Consider the following 22,289-nt stretch of genomic DNA (forward strand, 5'->3'; position numbering starts at 1 on the left):
GAAAGAAGGCCGCATTCCAGTGGATTGGGAACTGAGTACCCTCGTCCCTCTGTACAAGGGGAAGGGTGACCCTCTGGACTGTGGCTTGTATCGAGCGATAAAGTTATTGGAGCATGGAATGAAGGTATTGGAAAGGGTGTTGGAGAGGAGGATAAGGAAGAAAGTGAAGATTGACGAAATGCAGTTTGGATTCATGCCAGGAAGAGGAACGACAGACGCGCTTTTTATTGTGAGGCAGTTGCAGGAGAAGTACATGGAGAAGAGGAAGAAGTTGTTTCTTGGGTTTGTTGATCTGGAGAAAGCATTTGATAGGGTTCCACATGAAGTAGTGACATGGGCATTGAGGAGGTTAGGAGTGGAGGAATGGTTGATCAGAGTAGTGATGGCAATGTACAAAAGAGCGCGCACAGCTGTAAGGACGAAGGACGGGAACAGTGGCGAGTTTGAGGTGAAGGTGGGAAGTCGGTACTAAGTACTAAGGTCGGTACTAAGTCCTCTACTATTTGTAGCTGTGATGGAGGTGCTGGCTCAGAACGTAAAGGAGGGTTTACCGTGGGAGTTGTTGTATGCAGATGATCTGGTGTTGATTGCAGAAAGTATGGATGGACTGAAGGAAAAGGTGAACAAGTGGAAGGAATGTATGGAGACAAAAGGTCTGAAGGTGAATATCGGAAAAACGAAGGTGATGACAAGTGGTAAAGCATGTGGCGAGGTGGAAAGAACTGGGAAGTGGCCGTGTGCTGTGTGCAGGAAGGGTGTCGGAGTGAACTCCATTCAATGTACAATGTGCGCTGAGTGTGTTCATCAAAAATGTAGTGGTCTGAGAGGGTCATTAACCAGTGTGGCAGCTACATTCAAGTGTAAGGTGTGCACAGAGGGAGCTGCAGATGGAGGAAATGTTGAGTTGGATCTTGGAGATGGCGTGAGGCTGGAAGGTGTGAAAACATTTTGTTACCTAGGAGACATGCTGAATGGAGAAGGTGGATCAGACTCAGCAACGGTTGCTCGAGTGAGATGTGCATGGAAGAAGTTTTGGGAACTGAGTGGCGTGCTGACGAGGAGGGGAGTGTCGTTGAAGCTGAAGTGAAAGGTGTATGCTGCATGTGTGAGAAGTGTTATGATTTATGGGAGTGTTACATGGGTAATGAACGTAGAGCAGCAACGAAGGCTGGAAAGGGTGTAAATGCGAATGGTTCGGCGGATGTGCGGAGTATCGTGGAGAGAGAGGAAGACAAATGATGAATTGCGGATGATGATGGGAATAGAGCCTGTGATTGATGCTGTGAAGAGGAACAGGTTGAGATGGTTTGGTCATGTGTTGAGGAAGGATGAAAGTGACTGGTTGAGAAGAGTGATGGAAATGAATGTAGAAGGAAGTAGAGGACGGGGAAGACCGAGAAAGACTTGGCTAAAGATGGTCGAAGAAGAAATGCGGGCAAGGGGGTTAACAAGGGGAGATGCAGAAAATAGGGCAAAATGGAGAAGATTGTCATGGGGACCGCAAGGCTAACCCCCGCTCTTGCAGGGAAAATGGCCTCAAAATGCCTGTTGTTGTTGTTGTCTCTGGTGCTGGCTCTGTGGTGGGCAGTCACGTTTTCTCTTGTGCACTTTTTGCAAGGATAATTTTCAGAGCTTGGGTGGACTTTTGCGGTTGTGAGGAGGTGATCGGCCGATTATAACAAGAACATTGTTTTCTTTTTATTGTATCATTCCCATTATCTGTTTTCGTGTCTGAGTGGAGACGTCTCACCATAGGAATTGATAGACCTCACCATTCATTTTATTGCCGGGATTTAATATCATTAAATCCATTATTGTACATTTCATTTGTTGTGTCGTGTGTCTGTGTTCGTGGGTTTCGGTTAAGGCTTATACGCCCCGTGAGCTCCGTGCCGGTAAGCATCCCGTTGCCCTCTTGTCCCACACGTGTTAAAAAGTGCTGCCGATTTTCGGCTTGACCACCTCGGAGTAAGACTGACCGGCTATCCGTCCAAGACTGGTCTTCATCGGCCGCGGACTTGACAATATGCATCAAGGTGTCTTTATCTTCGATATACAGCAGTGTTTATTAATTAGCATTTGAAAGGCTTGAGTCCAATTACAAGATTCCTAATGTTTGAACTGCAAAAACAAAAGATTCACATAATCAAATATCGAAAAATAATAATAATCCCATTCGATTATAAAGCAAGCTGGCTTGGTCGAATATCGCCCCTCCAGTGGCCCAACTGACATGTTTTTAATGATGTTATTGTATCTACACCGGTTGCTCTGAGAAGGCCTAACGCATTGTGAAAGTCCATTGGAGATATTGCAGTCATGAGCTTTGCCGTTGCCGATGTATTCATTCTATGTACAACAGGGATGGCTCCGCAGTTGAGATTGTGGGTCTATGCAAGTCCGCACTCCGCTGGCTCGTAGATCTCAACAAGAATGGCGTGTTTCCATATGCTGGAGTCAATGTGCAGAGAGATGGTGAGGGATGATTGATTTATGTCTTTTAAAATCCAGTACATATGCTAGTTTTATACATGAACACGGTTTTGTATTTGGAATGGTTGTAAGTAAGGAGGCACTAATGTTAATTAATCCATGCATGCGAAGCAAAAAGTGGGGTTAAGCAATTGGGTCTTATTCATCCGTTCTTCCGTCCGCCTGTCTTAGCAGTTTATGGTCGAGGAATAGCCTCTTTAAATTGAATGTTATATTTTGAACACGAATCGGAACATGGATAGGAAGATAAGTTTGCCATTTAACAGTAATTTAATAACAGTAAGTAACAGAGTAACCCAGTTTTAGGACCGGCAGAGAAGATAACTGAGAAAGAAGTTGAGGAAGCGATAAAAGCAATGAAGGGTAGAAAAGCAGGAGGGCCGACGGGAGTTGTGGGAGATATGTTGAAGGCAGCAGGAAGTTGGGGTGTGAAGAGAATGACAGAGATCTGTAATCTAGTGGTGAAAGAAGGCTGCATTCCAGTGGTTTGGGAACTGAGTACCCTCGTCCCTCTATACAAGGGGAAAGGTGACCCTCTGGAGTGTGGCTCGTACCGAGCGATAAAGTTATTGGAGCATGGAATGAAGGTATTGGAAAGGGTGTTGGAGAGGAGGATAAGGAAGAAAGTGAAGATCGACGAAATGCAGTTTGGGTTCATGCCAGGAAGAGGAACGACAGACGCGCTTTTCATTGTGAAGCAGTTGCAGGAGAAGTGCATGGAGAAGAGGAAGAAGTTGTTTCTTGGGTTTATTGATCTGGAGAAAGCATTCGATCGGGTTCCACGCAAAGTATTGACATGAGCATTGAGGAAGTTAGGAATGGAGGAATGGTTGATCAGAGTAGTGATGGCAATGTACAAAAGAGCGCGCACAGCTGTAAGGACGAAGGACGGGAACAGTGGTGAGTTTGAGGTGAAGGTGGGAGTGCATCAGGGGTCGGTACTAAGTCCACTACTATTTATAGCTGTGATGGAGGTGCTGGCTCAGAACGTAAAGGAGGGTTTACCGTGGGAGTTGTTGTATGCAGATGATCTGGTGTTGATTGCGGAAAGTATGGATGGACTGAAGGAAAAGATGAACACGTGGAAGGAATGTATGGAGACAAAAGGTCTGAAGGTGAATATCGGAAAGACGAAGGTGATGGCAAGTGGTAAAGCATGTGGTGAGGTGGAAAGAACTGGGAAGTGGCCCTGTGCTGTGTGTAGGAAGGGTGTCGGAGTGAACTCCATTCAGTGTACAATGTGCGCTGAGTGGGTTCATCAAAAATGTAGTGGTCTGAGAGGGTCATTAACCAGTGTGGCAGCTACATTCAAATGTAAGGTGTGCACAGAAGGAGCTGCAGATGGAGGAAATGTTGAGTTGGATCTTGGAGATGGTGTGAAGCTGGAAGGTGTGAAAACATTTTGCTACCTCAGAGACATGCTGAATGGAGAAGGTGGATCAGACTCGGCAACGGTTGCTCGAGTGAGATGTGCATGGAAGAAGTTTCGGGAATTGAGTGGCGTGCTGATGATGAGGGGAGTGTCGTTGAAGCTGAAGGGAAAGGTGTATGCTGCATGTGTGAGAAGTGTTATGATTTATTGGAGCGAGACATGGGTAATGAACGTAGAGCAGCAACGAAGGCTGGAAAGGGTGGAAATGCGAATGGTTCGATGGATGTGCGGAGTATCGTTGAGAGAGAGGAAGACAAACGATGAATTGCGAAAGATGATGGGAATAGAGCCTGTGATTGATGCTGTGAAGAGGAACAGGTTGAGATGGTTTGGTCATGTGTTGAGGAAGGATGAAAGTGACTGGTTGAGAAGAGTGATGGAAATGAATGGAGAAGGAAGTAGAGGACGGGGAAGATCGAGAAAGACTTGGCTAAAGATGGTGGAAGAAGAAATGCGGGCAAGGGGATTAACAAGGAGAGATGCAGAAAATAGGGCAAAATGGAGAAGATTGTCATGGGGACCGCAAGGCTAACCCCCGCTCTAGCAGGGAAAATGGCCTTAAAATGCATGTTGTTGTTTGTTGTTGTTAACAGTAATTTGGCTCTGAATACGTTCCAATCACGCATGCGCAATGACATCTTTTTGTTTTTTCTCCGTGGGCCTACCTAGCAGTCAACCAAAATTGAAAATCATTCCAGACAGGAAACTTACTGTTTTTAAGGACGTCATAAAGGACACAAACAACAGGCACAAATACCTAATGTAATGTGTTAAATAAGATGTTGTAATAGTCATTGTGTCAGTGGTGGTAAAACCCGGAATTTATTTATTTATACCTCTTTAAACCTTTATTTAAATTGAATTATATACTTACACACTAGAATCCAAATTTCCTTCATAATACTTCCAAGAACCTCCAGTTTTGCAGTACATGGACAAGTTATATCGGGTGGTGTTTGTAATGGTAGCTGTCAAGTGCAACTCCTGGGAAGTGAGCATGGCATGTGAGGGCACGTTATTGGGGTAAAGAAGAGGCTGTTAATATGGCTATGTACGATGCCGATTGGTGCTGCATTCTATGGTGGTCAATAAAACCTACATCTACTAAACAGTGACTCAACATCGTCTTATTACAGTGTATAAAGGTGGCGTCAAAGACTACTTCAGTTGCGCTAACCTCCAGATTTTTGGTTCACGAGTTATCAAGTGACCACTATATTCGTCGTGTGTGTGTGTGTGTGTGTGTGAGTGAGTGTGTGTGTGTGTGTGTGTGTGTGTGTGTGTGTGTGTGTGTGTGTGTGTGTGTGTGTGTGTGTGTGTGTGTGTCCGCAGCATAACTACCCGATGATATCATCCGAACTTGATGAAACTTGGGTGGGAGGTTGATATCATGATCTCGTTGTGTCCTGCCTAGAGTGGGCGTATTGCACCCATTGTGGGCGGGGCCACGCCCGAAAAAGATGTATTTTTAGGGGGTAATTGAGTTCAAGCGACATCTTCTCCGAAGGGTTTGGTGGAATCTGACAGGGGTTTCGATATTTGGTTAGGCCAATGTCATGTGTCTAGCCCCACGGAGATCGATTTTTCTTTTTTCTTTTTTTTTCTTTTTTAAATGTATTAATTTTTTTATTTTTTTATTTTTTTATTTTTTTCATTTTCTTTTTCACCGAATTTTCAGTATTGTGTAGCTAACTAACCTCATAACTGATTACACATTATTTTCTATCTCATTTCAAGGTCAGTAACCTTCGTTTTGACATTTCCAGGCCTGGCCTGTCCGGGCCTGTTTCGGTTATAGTCCGTCCTTTGTCATTGAATACCGCTCGCTCGTGAACCATCGTCGTCTCCTGACTTGTTTAAAACTATCATTAAAGTATTTGTTTCATTAAAATTTAAGTATATATCAGAACAATGTGCAGGGTATTGTGTTCTAGGAACTCTCGTTATATCATGTGCCAATTGTTATGGAAGAAGGTGTAACTATTCTGCCATTTTTGCTTTCATAATATATAGATTGCTCCTAATTTTATAAATGTAGCATCATATCCTAACAGTTTTCCTACTGAGAGACGACCACCATGTAATAAAATGTTTCCTCTTTTCTTTTCATGTGCCCGTTCAACAGGAAAACCACTGAAATTGAGCTACGCAGACTGGGCGGCACGCCTACAACACCACTTTGAGCAACGTTTTCATGTGTCTGAGAAACCTGGCGACCCTCATGAAGATCAGCCGCATCTTGTGCATAAAAGGGGCATTTATAAGGACAGTGTTGCAGCTTCTAATCCATGGTGCGATTATCAACTGAGGCCTAACTTCCCCATTGCCATGGTGGTGGTAAGTAAGAGGTTTTCAACTTTCTGCAATGATGCTTTTAATGAATTCTTAAATATTTATGTTATTTATTTACATTCTTAACGAACAAAAACAGGAATATTGTTAATAACGGGAAGAAAGGGGGGAAGAGATTGTGAATTTAACGTTATGTCATTATTTACTTTCAACATTGTTCTTAACGAATGGGAACAGGAACAACATAGGAACAACACAGGCATGCTTTAATCATTCAGGCATTCATCTTCATGTTCCTGTCATGTTAAACTATCATTTGCGCCGAATTCAATTCACATGTTTCATGCTAATATGAAAAGGATGTGATACACCCTCTTTGAATTGAATTGTGGATGAAGAATTTTCCATGTTTTATGTAGACAATAAAAAAATAATGAAAAATAAGAAAGTCGAACATCGCCCCGATCGTGTTGTATCGATATACAGTATTGCGATGGTATTGGAAGTACTAGCAACGGTACCCGCCCTACGGGTGGGCCTTCAATTGGGAGGCCCAAATGAAAAGGCTAAATATCAGAAATTGAAGGCTATTTTTCTTTTAAACGATTTATATAAACGTCCGTTAAATCTCGATCGGTGCAGACGTTTGTGCGGCACCCGGGAAAATAACGTCATGCGGGAGCAAGTATCAGCAGGATGTGGCAGTGTGGGAGTCCACGTTTCTGATCCTCCTTCATGCCGAAGTAGCCCACTACTTCTCCAAGCATTCCGCTCTTCAGATCTGCCATGAGAGATTTAAGCTCGATACTGAAGACGCGTGCAGTTAGTCCTCCCGATGTCCTATGTACTCCTGATACGTGTTTCCTTCATTGTAAAAACTTCCAAATCAACAGTTAAAAGGATTTTGAGCCGATCGGTGTTATGGCCTTGGCAAGATCGATGGAGACAGCGATCTGTTAGCGTATACACCGCCCAAATAGCTATGTGGAATTCTCTCATGTAGAGATTAAACTCACATCATTTGAACTTTGGCCGAGGTCATTATTTACTTTTAGTGATGTTTATATACGAATGATGTTTAATGATGTTTATATTGGTTTTGGGTCGTCCTTTCCGCATATCTCGTGGGATTTTAAGTTGGAGAGACGGCCGTGATGGCGGGGTGGGGGTTGGAATTCTCTCAAGCAGGGATTCAACCCGTGTCCTTATAAAAGGTCTTTGTCCGAGGTCACCGAGTTAAATCGGTGCAGCTGTGCAGCGATCGGTGCAGCCGTTTGTGCGGCACCCGGGAAAACAACATCGTCGCAATGAGAACAATGAACGTTATGCGAACGCGAATGTTATGCGGGAGTCCAAACCTGAGAATGCTGCAGACCAAAGCTGAAATTGGGAAAACTAAATAGCCTATTTTACTCCTGGAGATCCCAGGATTACCCACCCAAAATATCGTTGCGATCGGTTCAGCAGTTTTTACGGTACCTTCGAATGGACGGACAGACAGACAGACAGACAGACAGACGGACATTTGGTGAATTATTGGAAGTATTAGGAAGGCGATTTATGTTATACAGTGTTCAAATATATAATTCAATTTAAATAAAGGCTTAAAGAAGTTTAAAGGCGTTAAATAAATAAAATTAAGGGTTGAAGCAACATTTTCTCCAGCGTCTATTACACCACCTATCTGACATATTATATTAGTTATTCATGCCTGTCATATGTGTCCATTATGATGTCCTTAAAAACAGTAAGTTTCCTGTTTGGAATAATTTTCGATTTTGCTTGACTGCCAGACAGAGTAGAAATGATATCTCACTCCTCTCTGCGCATGTGTGAATGGGACAAATTCAGAGCCAAAGTACGTTTAAAAAAAAAAAGACTCGTCGTTCCATTCATATTCTGATTCCTGTTCAAAATATAACGTTCAATTTAAATAATTGTTCCTCAATCATAAACTAATAAGTTGGACAGATAGACAGACATGAACAAACAAACAGAATAAGCTTCTTTTTTTTCTTTCTTTTTTTTACGATTGCAAAGACGATATCAGGCGCACACTCAAGAGAAGTGCCGTTTGTATTGCTTTATGAGTGAAAATGTATGAATGATCGTTTTAAGGCCATTTCCCCCCGCTACAACAGGGGTTAGCCTTACGGGCTCCATGACCTCATGGGTCCCTTTTTGAGGCAATGTTTTTATGGCCGGATGCTCTTCCTGACGCCAACCCTTAATCGCCTCTTACAATGCGCAGGGATACGGTGTACCTATTCTAAACCGGGGTACACACCGGGATCATTCATCCCAGCAAGCTGGTGCTCAATTTGCCGACCTCAGAAGGATGACAGGCTGAGAACCCCCCTGGCATTATTTCAGCGATCGACCGGGATTCGAGCTCAGGATCCTAGGATCCCAAGCCGGCACCCTAACCGCTAAGCCAACACCAGGCTTATTGCTATATGAGTGATAAAGATTATTATATTGGTTGCTTTGCAGGCTCCAGAAATGTTTTCACCAGACAAGGCTTACAAAGCCCTCCAGATCGCTGAAGAAAAATTGTTGGGACCTTTGGGTATGAAGACACTGGACCCAGAGTAAGTAGTTGTACATTATTGGCTGAGTGCCAACGTGTGTTGTGGAGGTGTTTTTAAAGAGAGATGTGGCCCACAGGATTGAACCTGGAAACTAGCAATATGTAGGGGGTGTAGTTGGTGAAAGTGATTTAAAAAGTGATTGAATGAAAATGGCAAGGGTAAAGTATAAATTGGAAATTGAAATTTGGTGAAAAAGATTCATTGGAAATTATCTCAACTTGGAATGTTTATGAGCTTCCTAAAATGGTTTGGCAATTATCATACTGGTAGTTGGGACAACTTGTTGAAAACTGGTAGTTATACTCTGGGTATGTAGTAGAGGGGAGATTGAGAGGCGGTGGGTGAGGGATGTGGGGGAATTAATAGTCCTGGGGGTTCAGGGTGGGGGGAGCACCCCAATTCTCTCTATGTAAATTTTTCGTATAACACTGCACCTGGTTGGAAGGAGTATTACAAGTTATTCTGGGATTAACCCATCCGTAATTCTGTGGGAATTAACCCCTCCTTGCGGATGGGTTATTTGCCAGTCTGTGTAATTGGCCATTGTAATTCTTGCAACCTGTGATCAGGCATGCCTTTGGAGCTATTTAAAAGAGAGTTAATAAACTTTTCAGGTACATTCGTTGGACTAAAAATGGAATCATTGTGGGATAAAAATGTATGGTGATTATTTTTGTCTTTATTCTCTTATAACTGGTAATGGGTATTCCTACCCTCTGAGTGGGAGTGCCCTTCTCAGCCCACCTCCTGTGGGCAATTTGCTGCAGCTCAAGAACCGGATACTGCCTTGAGCTGCAGCAAATCGAGCCTTGAGACACAGACCCGGGGTTTATCGGAGCTCATGACAGAGTACGTGCTGGAGTATGTGCACCTGAGTTAGGCTAAAGCATGTGCTGGTTGCTGGCTTTGAGTAGACACTTAAGTCCAGTATTGCAGTTGGAACCAGAGGTAGAAACGGCTTTGGAACCTCTACATAGGCCCAATAACAATCATGTTGGCTCAATTATAGTAAGATTGGGATGTGGGAGGGCTCTGTTCAAAGGCAGCATTTGGTGCCCATCCTGAGTTGTTCTGAGAAAATGGTGGTGGGCCTTTTTTTTGTTTTTTAACTCCTAAAGTTTCTTGGAGATGGCTCACGTGTAATGATAGGTGGTAAGACGTTCTGCGATTTCAATGTAGTGATTTTGGGATATGCTGTGACAAAAGCTATAGCTATGATAATGCAACTATGATGAAAGAGTGCTGATATATGTTCAAGGCAGAGTATCCTCTAATCCCCCACTTGAAGTGGAACTCCTTGTGAACCTGTGCATTCCATCACTCTTCTGAGCCGAACCTTGTAGATTATCGAGCGGTCTTGGAGAGAGAATGCCGTACTCAGTTCTGCACCTGCAGGCATGGTGTTAATGTCTCTTGCCCAGTTGAGCTCCTGGTTGTTGGTGACCCCTGGATGTTAATGCTGAAAGACTCATGATTGGTGGTAGTACCATTGTAGGTCAGGGCCTCTCTTGGCTTGTACTTCTCTTCATTGTACTTCATACCCACCCCACCGGCGACCCTAGGAGCGATCTTGTTCCAAGCGTACAACACATTTTCTGCCATCTCTTATTGAGGATATTTTCTGCTTGTACAACTGCTTTGACTTGGATTTCTTGATGATTTCCTTTGGTAATATTGCCGACTCTTTGTTCAACTTAGGTAGCCCTGGTTTTTCAGACATCTCAATTTTCCAGAAAAAACAAACAAACATCAACCGTTACCCTAGCTAACAATACCCACAACCAAACCACACTCACCTCTTCCCCCCTCCCTCCTCCCCCATCCACCCCCACCATCTCCTCAAAATTCCTCTTCAACCGTCACCTGAGCTAACAATACCCATGACAACCCCACACCTCCCTCTTCCCCCCATTCCAACATCCCCTCACAATCCCTCTTCAACCGTCACCCTACCTAACAATACCCATGACCATCCCACACCATCCCCCCACAATCTCCATTCAACTGTCACCCTAGCTAACAATACCCACGACATCCCCACAACACTCTATTTCCTCCCCTCCACCATCCTCTCACATTCCCCTATCAACCATCACCCAAACGAGCAATACTCGTGACCACCACACACCATCTCTCTGTTCAACTTAGGTGGCCTTGGTTTGTGAGGCATCCCAATTTTCCAAAACAATTCCCTAACTACCCACGACCAACCTACACCCTCCTCTTCCCCCTTCCCCCCTCCCCTTTTCAGTCTTTTGGGTCTTCGGGGCCTTTTTGGGGCTTTCGGGGCTTCACAGACTTGCTTACTTCGACCAGTGTTAAGCTGTGCTTGAAGCTGTTGTCCTGTGAGCCGCCTATCACGCAAGCTGTTGACTCTCAGAAACTTGTCTTCTGATTCTGTTGTGGCTTTGGGTCTGCCAGACCTCTTCCTGTCAGAGTTTCCTCCAGTTTCCAATATACTACTTCCTGTAGTGCAATATTATCCAAATAATGCTTCAGAGGGTGTAATAACAATCTGTTCCAATACTGCTTTTATACAGACAGGGGATTTGTAATCAAGTAATCAGCAGAGGTTGGGACACCTGTAGGAATTGTTTGCATCAACTTTCAAGGCTTAATTTACTTACATTGCTGCAGAACAGCTGTAAGTTGTTAACCCACAACTTGTTCCCTGAAGAAGGCCTTTTTTTACAATATAACTGTGCAATTTACATTATTTTCCCGTTTTTGCGAACCTAAACTTTTTTTTTAACCTCGAGCAGTTTACTGCTTACCTTTGTACCATTTCAGGTTATTCACTGGACATTAAACTGCATAAATTGCAATAAAAACTGGAAAAATTGAGGTGTTCTAAAACTTTTGACCGGTAGTGTAGATGTTGTCAAGGGCTTGCATCAGGTCGATGTGTGTTGCGTCATTGTCAGAAGTGTTATTAATGGAGCTAAACATTGAGGTCATCAGCAAGCAGCCCCTCATCCTGACCTTGTGATCGAGAGAAGGTTATTACCCTGCGCTCGCCAAGCGAAATGCAGGGTTAAGCATTCGGGTACGTGCGTACGTACGTACGTACGTGCGTGTCTGCATTTTAAAAATTCATTTTCTCGGCAACTGTTGTTCCGATTGACATGAAATTTTCACCATAGGAGGGACTCCTCCTGTAGAATATTTTAGTGAATATTATGACGTCACAAGTCATGTGGTATGGGCGCCATCTTGGAAAAACCAAAAAACTTTGCACCTCTATATCTCAAAAACCGCTGCACATAAATAATTGAGACAGGTCTCATTGCAAAGAACTCTCCATGCAGAATAACATATGTGAATGGTGACGTCATAGGTGCCGCCATTATGACGTCATTAATTGAACAAATAAAAAACTTTATCCGATCAGGATGAAATTTCTTGAGCATCTTCTCGGTATAAATTGATGCAGAAATAAAATTATAATGACGTAGGTCACGTGCTTCGGACGCCATATTGTTTTGAGTGAAAAGCCTGAAAAACCACTAAAATCCCATTTTCTCCTAAACGACTGAACAGATCGAGGCCACACTTTGCAGGCAGAATCGCATACCCATGACGAACAAAAAAGTGAGCGAGCAATGCGTCACATGGTTTTGGAGTTATGACATTTTTAAGCATAAACTTTTAAAACCAAGCTCCTCCCTCATTTTTGGTCCTATCGAGGGGAAACTTCACAGGGTCTTCGGGGTTGTTTGGGTCTTCAGGGCCTTTTGGGTCTTTTCAATATTTTAGGTCTTCGGGTCTTTTTGGTGTTTGTGGTCTTTTGGGTCTTCTCAGTCTTTTGGGTCCCATGGTACCATGCTTATATTGAAAAACTGCCTCAATGTCAAGGGCAAATCATTATTACAGCAACATCAACAATGTGATCTGGTGCTGAGTGATTTAACACAGACTCTTTTCAGATGTGTTAAATGGCATTGTCGATTGAACGCTCATTGAACCAAGTTAGTCAATCCTACGTTTGACTAGTACATGGAATTTTGAATTAGGCACAAAACCTCTTCCCTCTTAGGCACAAAACTACATTCAATGTTAGAATAATAGGACATGTATATTTATGTGATGCATGCCGTAATTGATGTTCTAGAAATTGCGATCTCAGATGGAATGTTGTCATGTTATCAATGGAGGTATAATGATGATGATTATGATGGATTTGTTTCAGTGATATGGTGTACAATGGCGTATATAACAACGCAGATGACAGTTCCAACTACAACATTGCCAAGGGCTTTAACTATCATCAAGGACCAGTAAGTAAACCAATGGTTATGGGACTTGAGGATGAACGGATAGTAATTGTAGAGAATGCCAATGGAACAGAAACCAAGAGGGTTTGCATAAATTGAAGGCCAAAAGAGCCAATTATTTACTGCATCTTCAATTTGGACACGCCAACATTTTTTGTATTCCTCAGTAAAAAGTATGTAATAAATATTTTATTTATTTGTTTATACACCTCTTCGCACCTTTTTTGGCATGCCTTGGTTTATTATGAGTGTCTTGTTCAGGAATGTTTGAAACACCCTCATAAATGTGGAAACATAAGGGCATAGAACTGTTGATTTAAATTTTATTCAAAATTTATTTAAATCACACATTCGTTACCCCAATTAAGTAGTGTAAAGAGCGATAAAAGAGATAGGACAATAATTGCATTTATTTGTTTCTCTAGGAGTGGCTCTGGCCTCTTGGGTACTTTCTTCGGGCAAAGCTGCACTTTGCCCAACTGCATAAGCGAGAGGAAATCATGCAGACAGTCTCTCGTATCCACAACATCATTGCTCCTCACCAGACACACCTGGAGAAGTAAGAAAGTTGCATGTTTTCTCAAATACACAGCATCAGAATGCTTCACTTGAGGCATTGCTGAGTGTTTCATGCAGCAATCCATTTGCAGAGTCACATGTATGTAGGATTTGTGCATTATGTGCCATTGGTTTCTCGTATAGCTTTTATGCATGCGTCTGAAAAAGGAAATACAGTACAGTATAGCTGAGTAAGTTTATGTAATAAATACTATATTTACTTTTTTATTTAAATATTATAATTAATAAATTAATAAATATTAAATACTTAATAAATAATTGATAAGTAAGTTTAAATACTATATAGTAAGTAATCTGCAGTCACAAAGCAGTCACCAAGGGTAAGCCTCGCCTGTGATATAACGATGGCCATATTTTATTTGCACCGTCATATGACCTTGACCTTCAACATTTAGAGATAGAGTGTAAATTACGAAAATGTGTCCCCATCTAAATCTATGCATAAAACTCAACATCATGAAAATCGGAGGGAAATTATTCAAGTTATGATAAAAAAAAAATGGTGTTTTCTGTTAATTAGGTCACAATCCGAAAAAAGTAGGACAAGGACGTGAAAACAAATATAAGGTGCACAACTACAGTACAGGTACACTAACTAATATGATGCAAGAACATCTTGGAAGGCCAAGTGGTCTTTGAGATAAATTCCGCATTGGCAAAATGGAGTGGACCAAAAAATGCGCCATTTCACCTTGACCTTTAACCCGGAGAGGTATGATGGAAATTAAGCGTAAATGCGACTTGCTCTAGGCTATCTATAGAGGGCAATTTCATGCTGATCAGACAAACTTTAGTCCAATTCTGGTGAAAAATGTTATTGTCTATAATTAGGTCATGACCTTAATATTAGGTCAATATCAAAATTGTGTCAATCCCGATTATGTTGTATTTCCATTATTGATGCAAAATGTCCTTGCAAAAGTCCCAGCCAGCTCCGAGATACCATTCAGATATTGGTAGAAAAAAAACTTAATGATGCTTTAGGACTCCTAATAAGGGTCGAATAAACTCTATGGTATCAATAAAAATTGGGAGCACAAATTGTAGAAATAAACCCTACAACAGCAATACGCCTCCCCAGATTCTCTATTCTATAGGAACACACAGATGTGCAAGAAATTATATTCTGCATGACATTGGCCCATCTCATATCATCACTGTTAATTTGCCTGCAAACACGGACAGCTTCATATTCTCTGCCTACGGTATACATCGTGACACAGCTGCGAGTGCAGCTTGATCTGCCGGATCATTTGAGTTTGCTGGGTTTTTTTTGTTTTCCTGATGATTTTTCAGTGTGACAATACTGACCTTTCTCCTTTTGACCACATTTGAGGCCAAGAAGAAGCCTGCAGTTTATTATTGCTGTTTGGGGGCAAATTTGAAGGCTGCACTTGTACTGATTATATTAAAAGAAAGGTTGACCTTTATCATTGAAAATATGATATAGCTAACTCAGGGCCTCATTCAGCTCATTGGCAGAGCCATCGATTTACCGCAAGAAACGCAAAAGTAAGGAAATAACCAAGGTTGATTCACGACCATTTATTAAATTCATAAATTGTGGTATATATCAGGCGTAATATTCCACCATTCCTATTCAAGATTATTAAGCTCTCAACCTTGTAAACTAGAAAGCTCAATATTATTGCCATCTCCCACAATGAGGCCGAAGCACATCAGAGACAGGTCGGCATCTGTTTTTTTTTTGTTTTTTTTTTACCGAATCTCCTCTGGTATCGATGCCTCTACTCTCTAAAGCCCCTTGACTCTCCCCAGCAACTCCAGGATGTACGCATTATTCCAATAATGTGCTCATTCTTCCCTTCAGGCCTTCAACACAGCTGTACACCACCATCTCAGATCACACCTCGTCCAAAACTATGATCGCTTATATTTATTCAAGAGGATTGGAAAGTATATGTAATGGTTTGCCAGATGGTCCTTTTGGAGAGAAAGAGTAATAGTGTGATATTTGTTAGGATTGAAAGACATATCCCAAGTTTTTGGCAATGTCTGAAGCGAGGAAGAGGTTGCAATGTCAACAGCATCTGTAAACGCCATATCAATACAACTATACAAATGTCAATTTAACATACAAATTTCAAGACCTATGTTAACTGTGATCGGCATGCTTGGGGACCTCAGTGGTGCGCGTTTCTCTCTACGCTGTCACTGGTGATGACTCGACAACAAGTGATGAAACTGGTCTGGCAGTTGAAGGTGTCGTATAGCATTAGGATTCTGATGTATGCACTACTTGTGAATGTCTGCAGCTGCAGAGGAGCCTGGGTAGGGTTTGAAACAGCACAGGGCTTACCCTGTGTTGTTTTTCTTCGTTGCTTTATTTGTCTAGAAGAGCATGGAAGTTTATATAAGTAAACAGTATACATACTGTATATAAATATACATAATATTGTTACGGATTCGGGGGTCGGCTCTCCCCTTATCAAGAGGGGGGGTTAGTCCCCTTGTCCTTTTAAGCTGGCCGACCCGAGTCCTGGAAGCTACAACGCTCCTCCCGGTTGGTCTTGGGTAGGGTGATTGGTCAATTGGGTCCCAAATACCTAATTACCAACACCGACCGCGAGCAGGGAAATAACTCCCGCTCGAACCACGGATAAGATGGAGAATGCCGAGCGGTTAGCAATCCGCGGCCCAAGCCATTAACCAAGAGACTAAACCCGATTCTAGCGGTTCCGAAATCGTGCCATAGGTACTCAATGGAAAGAAAGGACGGAGGTGATCGGATTAGGGAAAAACCATGAAAGAACAAGGTGAATTTATTAAGAATATGCAGGAGGAAAGAGGAAACGAAAGGAATGTACAAGAAGAAGAAGAAGCAGGACACAGGACAGGCTTAACTACGCAGTCTTAACTTAACACCCCAGGACAAACATACACACTCACATGGGATTGTAGTGGGTAGGGTGGAAGGTCCAGATATATATATATAATAAAAGGCAGTGTCTGTCCATCTGTCTGTCTCCTCCATAACTCCAAAACCATGAAACCTAGTGCACCCAAACTTTCCATGCATACATCTGGACCTCCAACAGATTGCAAGGATGAAAACTGGGTGTTTGGGTGTGTTATAACACCCTTTTTTAAGATGATTAACGAGGTGCTCATAAGAAAAAAACCCGATGTGGTGGCTTACCGATATGGTGGCCCACCATCTTGGTCAGCCCACTGCACCTCGCTGGGTTCTTAAGCCGCCATTTTGTTTTGGCCTATTCAAACGTGCCTTGCCTTGAAAACACGATTGATTATCATTACATAATTGAAGCATATAATCAAAATTTGGATTCGGATATGAGGATTGGATGCTGTAAACTAAATAATGTCCAAATCTGGAGTGAAATCTGACAAAATTTACAATATCTAGCAATTGGTGAACGCTATTCAGGCTGCTTTTGCAAGCCATGGCGTTACAGTAGACAGAGCTCCCTTTTTGTTTTTAGTCACATGGCCAGGGAAGTTTGGGTGTGTTGTAACACCCTTCTTTTGAATTTCTCTGCTTTTGGAGGTTTCCGCATGATTTGCTGCTTTGAAATCGATCTGTTTTTAAAATTCATCGGTCATTTCAACCAGAAGCAATGAGCTTGCTATCGCTTGCCAAGCCAGCCGTTCCTTATCACCCATTTCGTTGGCGTGCTTGCTGGAGTGCTTACGCCGCTTGGCGGGGTCTCCACAATGAAGTCAGAAATACCTGTGTACTTAATTAATTAGCCACAAGACTGGGGAAGTTTGGGTGTGTTATTACACCCTTTTTGGAATTTGATTAATGAGGTGAACCACTACTTGGTGAATACTATACAGGCTGCTTTTGCAAGCCATGGCATTACAGTAGACAGAGCTGCCTTTTTGTTTTCATGTAACTATTTTTTCATTGACTAACATTTTTGTGCGATATAGTCACTCTCCCCCTCCCTCCGCTTCCTCTCTCCACCCTACTTCCCTTCTCTCTGCTCCTCCCCCTCCTCACTCTCCAACCACTCCTTCCTCTCTTCCCCTTTCCCCCTTTACCCTCCCTTCTTCTCTCCTCCCTCATTTCTATCTCTCCCCTCCACCCTTCCCCCTCTCCCCCATCCCACTCCATCCCCTTTCCCTTCTCCTCACCGTTTCCCTCCTTTCTCCTCCCGTCTCCTTTTTCCACCTTTCCTCCCCCCTCCCCTTCCCCCGTTCACCCCCCCCTCCCCAACTCTCTTTACCCCCCCCCCCCCCATACTGCCTTCCCCTCGTCGTTTCCCCTCCTCACCTCCCACCTTCCATTCCCCTCCCCCTTTCCCTTCCCCTCCCCCTTTCCTCACCCGTTTCCCCTTCCCCTCTACCCCCCCCCCCCCCCCCCCCGCCGACAAACACAAAACACAAACCGATGCTGGGAGGAGGACATGGACAAAGTGGGGGTTATTGTGCAATATTAATTTGGTTAACTTGTCATGTGGCAGTTATTTTGAATTATACGAGTACTATATACTATAATTATAGAAGCATTTGTTTGTATGTGTGTTTTGTTTGTTTGATCGTATGGTTATTTGTGTGAGTTGAAAACTGGTGTACCCAGGAAGGGTTTAAGCGATTAAAAATGTTAAAGCACCTGGGGTTTAGGATGGGGTATGACCGAGATTCTCTTTGAAAACATGCACCAGTGTAGCCCCACCTGGTGGGAGCCGGTATTACGTCATTTAAAAATGTGCTGTCGAGACTGGTGTGGAAATCGGTGGAATTGACCCATCCGAAAAGACAGGTTCTTTCCTAGTAAGAGGAAAACATGGTAAGCATTGTTCATATTTTGATGCTCACCTCATGAAATGAAATGACGACAACATAAGATAGTATACCTGAATAAGTTGTTGATATAATTATGAGGTTAAGAGGTGAAGTTTTTCCTTTCTGTTTCCAGGTCATGGTGGAAGGGCCTTCCAGAGCTAACAAATGCCAACGGCGCACCGTGTCCATTCAGCTGCGAAAACCAGGCCTGGAGCCTGGCAACAATGCTGGACCTCCTGCATGACCTGCACCGAATGGAATGATCCTCCTGAGCTTCACTCGCTTCACAGGCTCTCATTCCTCCTTTCATTCACACTGTGTCCTACTTCTCACTCGCTTATCCTTTACTCACCTGTCCCATCACTAAATTATTACTGCTTGCACTAAACCCCTCCACGGCATTCATGGTCTTTGTCCGTCTATTCGTATCCGTCTTTGTGTTCATCTTGGTGACGATGCAATGATTCATATAATTTCTAAGTAACGTATATGACGTGGTGCTGAAAAAAGAGCAATTTAGGAACGACAAAATATATGAAAATGCAAACATTACAAAATCGTAATAATTTTTCTCCCTCCAACAATGACCAACAACAGGCACAAACGTTTTTTTAAAATTGCTGAATTAGAAAAAGGTGCTTTTTCCACTTTTATTTCTGGAATCGACGCAAATGAGAACATGTTTGCATCATGTATGAAGGCTCAAATCATTGAATTGATATCACATCCTGCAGATCCGAACGCTTTATCTGGTAACGTTCCTCATTGCATGCCGATGATTGAGTTTCGGGGAAGTCTTAAGCTTGTTTTATTTGTTTTATCGAATTATAAACTTCTGTTCCTCCTATTCGTTTTATCCTTCCTTCTCTCTTTCTCCGTCTTCTCTGACCACGTTGAGGCAGCTCTCTGCCAATGGCAGTCTACTGTGTGCAGTTTTTAACGCTCTATGGGCACATCGTTCAGGCCACTGTGCTCATTCTTGCATGCACCCCTGCTGCCATGAATAAACATTGTTCGCTGGAACGAAGGCTCAAGTGTTGATACAGTTTAAGGTAAAACCGATTTCAATCCGACACGAGGACCAGGCTGAAGTTCTTTAGGATCCCGTGGTGGACACGTGACACTAGATCTGGATGCTCAGCTGCACTTTCTAAAACATCCCATCGGTGATTATTTATTTATTATTTAAATAAATCCTGTTTATTTATTTAATTGTGTAACTACGCCCCCAGTGGTGTTTGTAATAGAGAACATGGACAGCGAGTGCCCCGGAAGCATTGGCGGAAAGAGCAAATGTGTGGAAAAATTGCATGCTTGGTCAGGGTCGCCCATATAGCTCAGATTGCAGAGCACTGTTACGGCTTTTCAAAGGACCTGGGTTCGATTCCTGGTCTGGGCATGTAATGTTTAAAAATATATATATACAAGATCGAGGCTCGTGTAAGAGCTAACATTGATCACAAAAAGACAAACTGACACATAAAACATATGATAAAGGGAGCGGGAGACAAGATGGGGAGAGAGAGGGAAGCACACAAGCACAACATTTGAGAGCAGGGACATCAGGAGATCTGTGGGAGGGAGAGGGCTTGGGGGGGGAGGACGAATGTGAAGGGTGAGGGTGGGAGAGGTAGAAAACACATTGACACTGCTCGGACTTCTAGGAAAGAAGCCAAAAGTCCGAAAGAAGTCCAGGAATGAATTTTCCCACATATGTCAATATATTTATTACTTCTGCCAGCGAAGGTGGAATGAGGTTATGTTTTCACCCATGTCTGTGAGCAGAATAAATCAAAAAGTTATGGATGGATTCAGGCGAAATTTGTGGACAGGTTGGATGTGTGACATGGACGAATTGCTTAGATTTTGGGGAAAATGCGGATGAAGATCTGGCCTATCAGTGGGATACAAATTAGCCTGTCGGAGGTATGTGCTCAACTGAGTGCCATTCCAGTTATGTGTGCAAATAGGGCTAAGTGTCTGAACATCCCCTGCACCACACCACTCCCCAACCAGACAGGCCTACCTCAGACTGGCCCACAATGGAACCCATCTGCACAGTTTAACACTGCACTTCCAGAGCATCGTCTGCAGTTGTTTGGGCAAACAGAAAAGTGTTGACGATGACGGAACATAATTAATGTGATGTTGGTGTTTTCTTTTTAAAAAATCTTAAATTGAAAGAGAAAATGGTTGATTTGAACTTCAAGCATGTGCACGGTAAATATGAATGAATGAAATGAATGAAACAATCCATTGGAGATGAACTCAGCGGAAACTTAGCACCTTTGCAGGCAGCACCGATCTGGCAGCTCATGGACGGAGCACTTGCTTTTTTGGTGAAATTCTGCTCCGTGGTCTCAGCTTTCATTGTGCAGTGTGAGATCACCACCGAGGATTTGCAAACCCACAGTGCAAATGGCTGCCTCCGATATCTTCGAGCATTTCTGGTCGGGTCAGTTAACTAAAGCAAACAGAGCTTGTGCTATTTCCACCTGGCTTATGTTATATTTGACTTACTGGGTGGGACAACCATTTCCCTGAGCAAACCTAGTGCAGGTGCCTCATACCTTGTGTGGATTGAGCCACGACAGCAGCTGCACAGTTTTGAGTTTGATCTTTGCTTTGGCTTCACATATCCCTCTTATTTACTTTTCTCCTTTGGCATTTCTCTCTATCTCATATATACATACAAAAAAGAAACGCAAACTATTGGAGAATGAGTATTTATTCGTAAATTACAGCAATTATATGTGTTGGCCTTTATTTTCACATGAGTATACATTGCATTCAGAAAGTATTCAGACCCCTTCACTTTTTCACATTTTGTTATGTTGCAGCCTTATGCTGAAATCGTTTAAATTCATTTTTTCCCTCATCAATCTACACTCAATACCCCAATACCCCAATACCCCATAATGACAAAGAGAAAACAGGATTTTAGAAAGTTTTGCAAATTTATTAAAAAGAAAAAACTGAAATATCACATTGACATAAGTATTCAGACCCTTTGCTATGACACTTGAAATTTAGCTCAGGTGCCTCCCATTTCTCTTGATCATCTGTGAGATGTTTCTACACCTTGATTGGAGTCCACCTGTGGTAAATTAAATTGATTGGACATAATTTAGAAAGGCACACACCTGTCTATATAAGGTCTCACAGCTGACAATGCATATCAGAGCAAAAACCAAGCCGTGAGGTCGAAGGAACTACCTGCAGAGCTCAGAGGAAGGATTGTGTCGAGGCACTGATCTGGGGAAGCCGACAAAAAATCTTTACTGCATTGAAGGTTCCCAAGAGCACAGTGGCCTCCTTGATTCTTAAATGGAAGAAGTTTGGAACAACCAGGACTCTTCCGAGAGCTGGCCGTCCGGCCAAACTGAGCAATCCGGGGAGAAGGGCCTTGGTAAGAGAGGTGACCAAGAACCCGATGAACACTCTGGCTGAGCTCCAGAGATCCTGTGTGGAGATGGGAGAAACTTCCAGAAGGACAACCATCGCTGCAACACTCCACCGATCTGGGCTTTATGGCAGAGTGGCCAGACGGAAGCCTCTCCTCAGTGAAAGGTTCTTCATTATATGGTTCTTGAGAAGCATTAAAACATTGCTCATGAAACCATTGCTCTATGATAGACTTTGGCCTCATAAAATCAAGCCGATGTGTACAAGAAAATTAGTTCAGCACAAAGTATCTCCTACGAATACCCACTCATTTTGCAATAAATGTTCGTTTCCCATAAATCGTACACTTTCAAAAATCCAATCTCACCCCTCCCCTCCAAATCTTCCCCATAACCCCTCCCCTCCAAATCTTCCCCATCACCCCTCCCCTCCAAATCTTCCCCATCACCC

At 42.9% G+C, this 22,289-nt stretch overlaps 1 protein-coding gene across 1 annotated transcript in view; it reads left to right on the top strand.

Moving 5' to 3' along the window:
- Window positions 1-19,457, top strand: part of AGL (amylo-alpha-1,6-glucosidase and 4-alpha-glucanotransferase) — a 123,372-nt gene extending 103,915 nt beyond the window's left edge. Inside the window, 6 exon segments of the mRNA XM_078771155.1 lie at window positions 2,363-2,475; window positions 6,051-6,262; window positions 8,711-8,808; window positions 12,998-13,085; window positions 13,508-13,641; window positions 18,568-19,457. Coding sequence (XP_078627281.1) covers window positions 2,363-2,475; window positions 6,051-6,262; window positions 8,711-8,808; window positions 12,998-13,085; window positions 13,508-13,641; window positions 18,568-18,697 — 775 coding nt within the window. The 3' untranslated portion in view covers window positions 18,698-19,457.
- Window positions 19,458-22,289: the final 2,832 nt, after the last annotated feature.

The sequence above is a fragment of the Myxine glutinosa genome, chromosome 1 (assembly GCF_964187855.1).
Source record: "Myxine glutinosa chromosome 1, kmMyxGlut1.1, whole genome shotgun sequence".
In the NCBI taxonomy this organism is placed as follows: Eukaryota; Metazoa; Chordata; class Myxini; order Myxiniformes; family Myxinidae; genus Myxine; species Myxine glutinosa.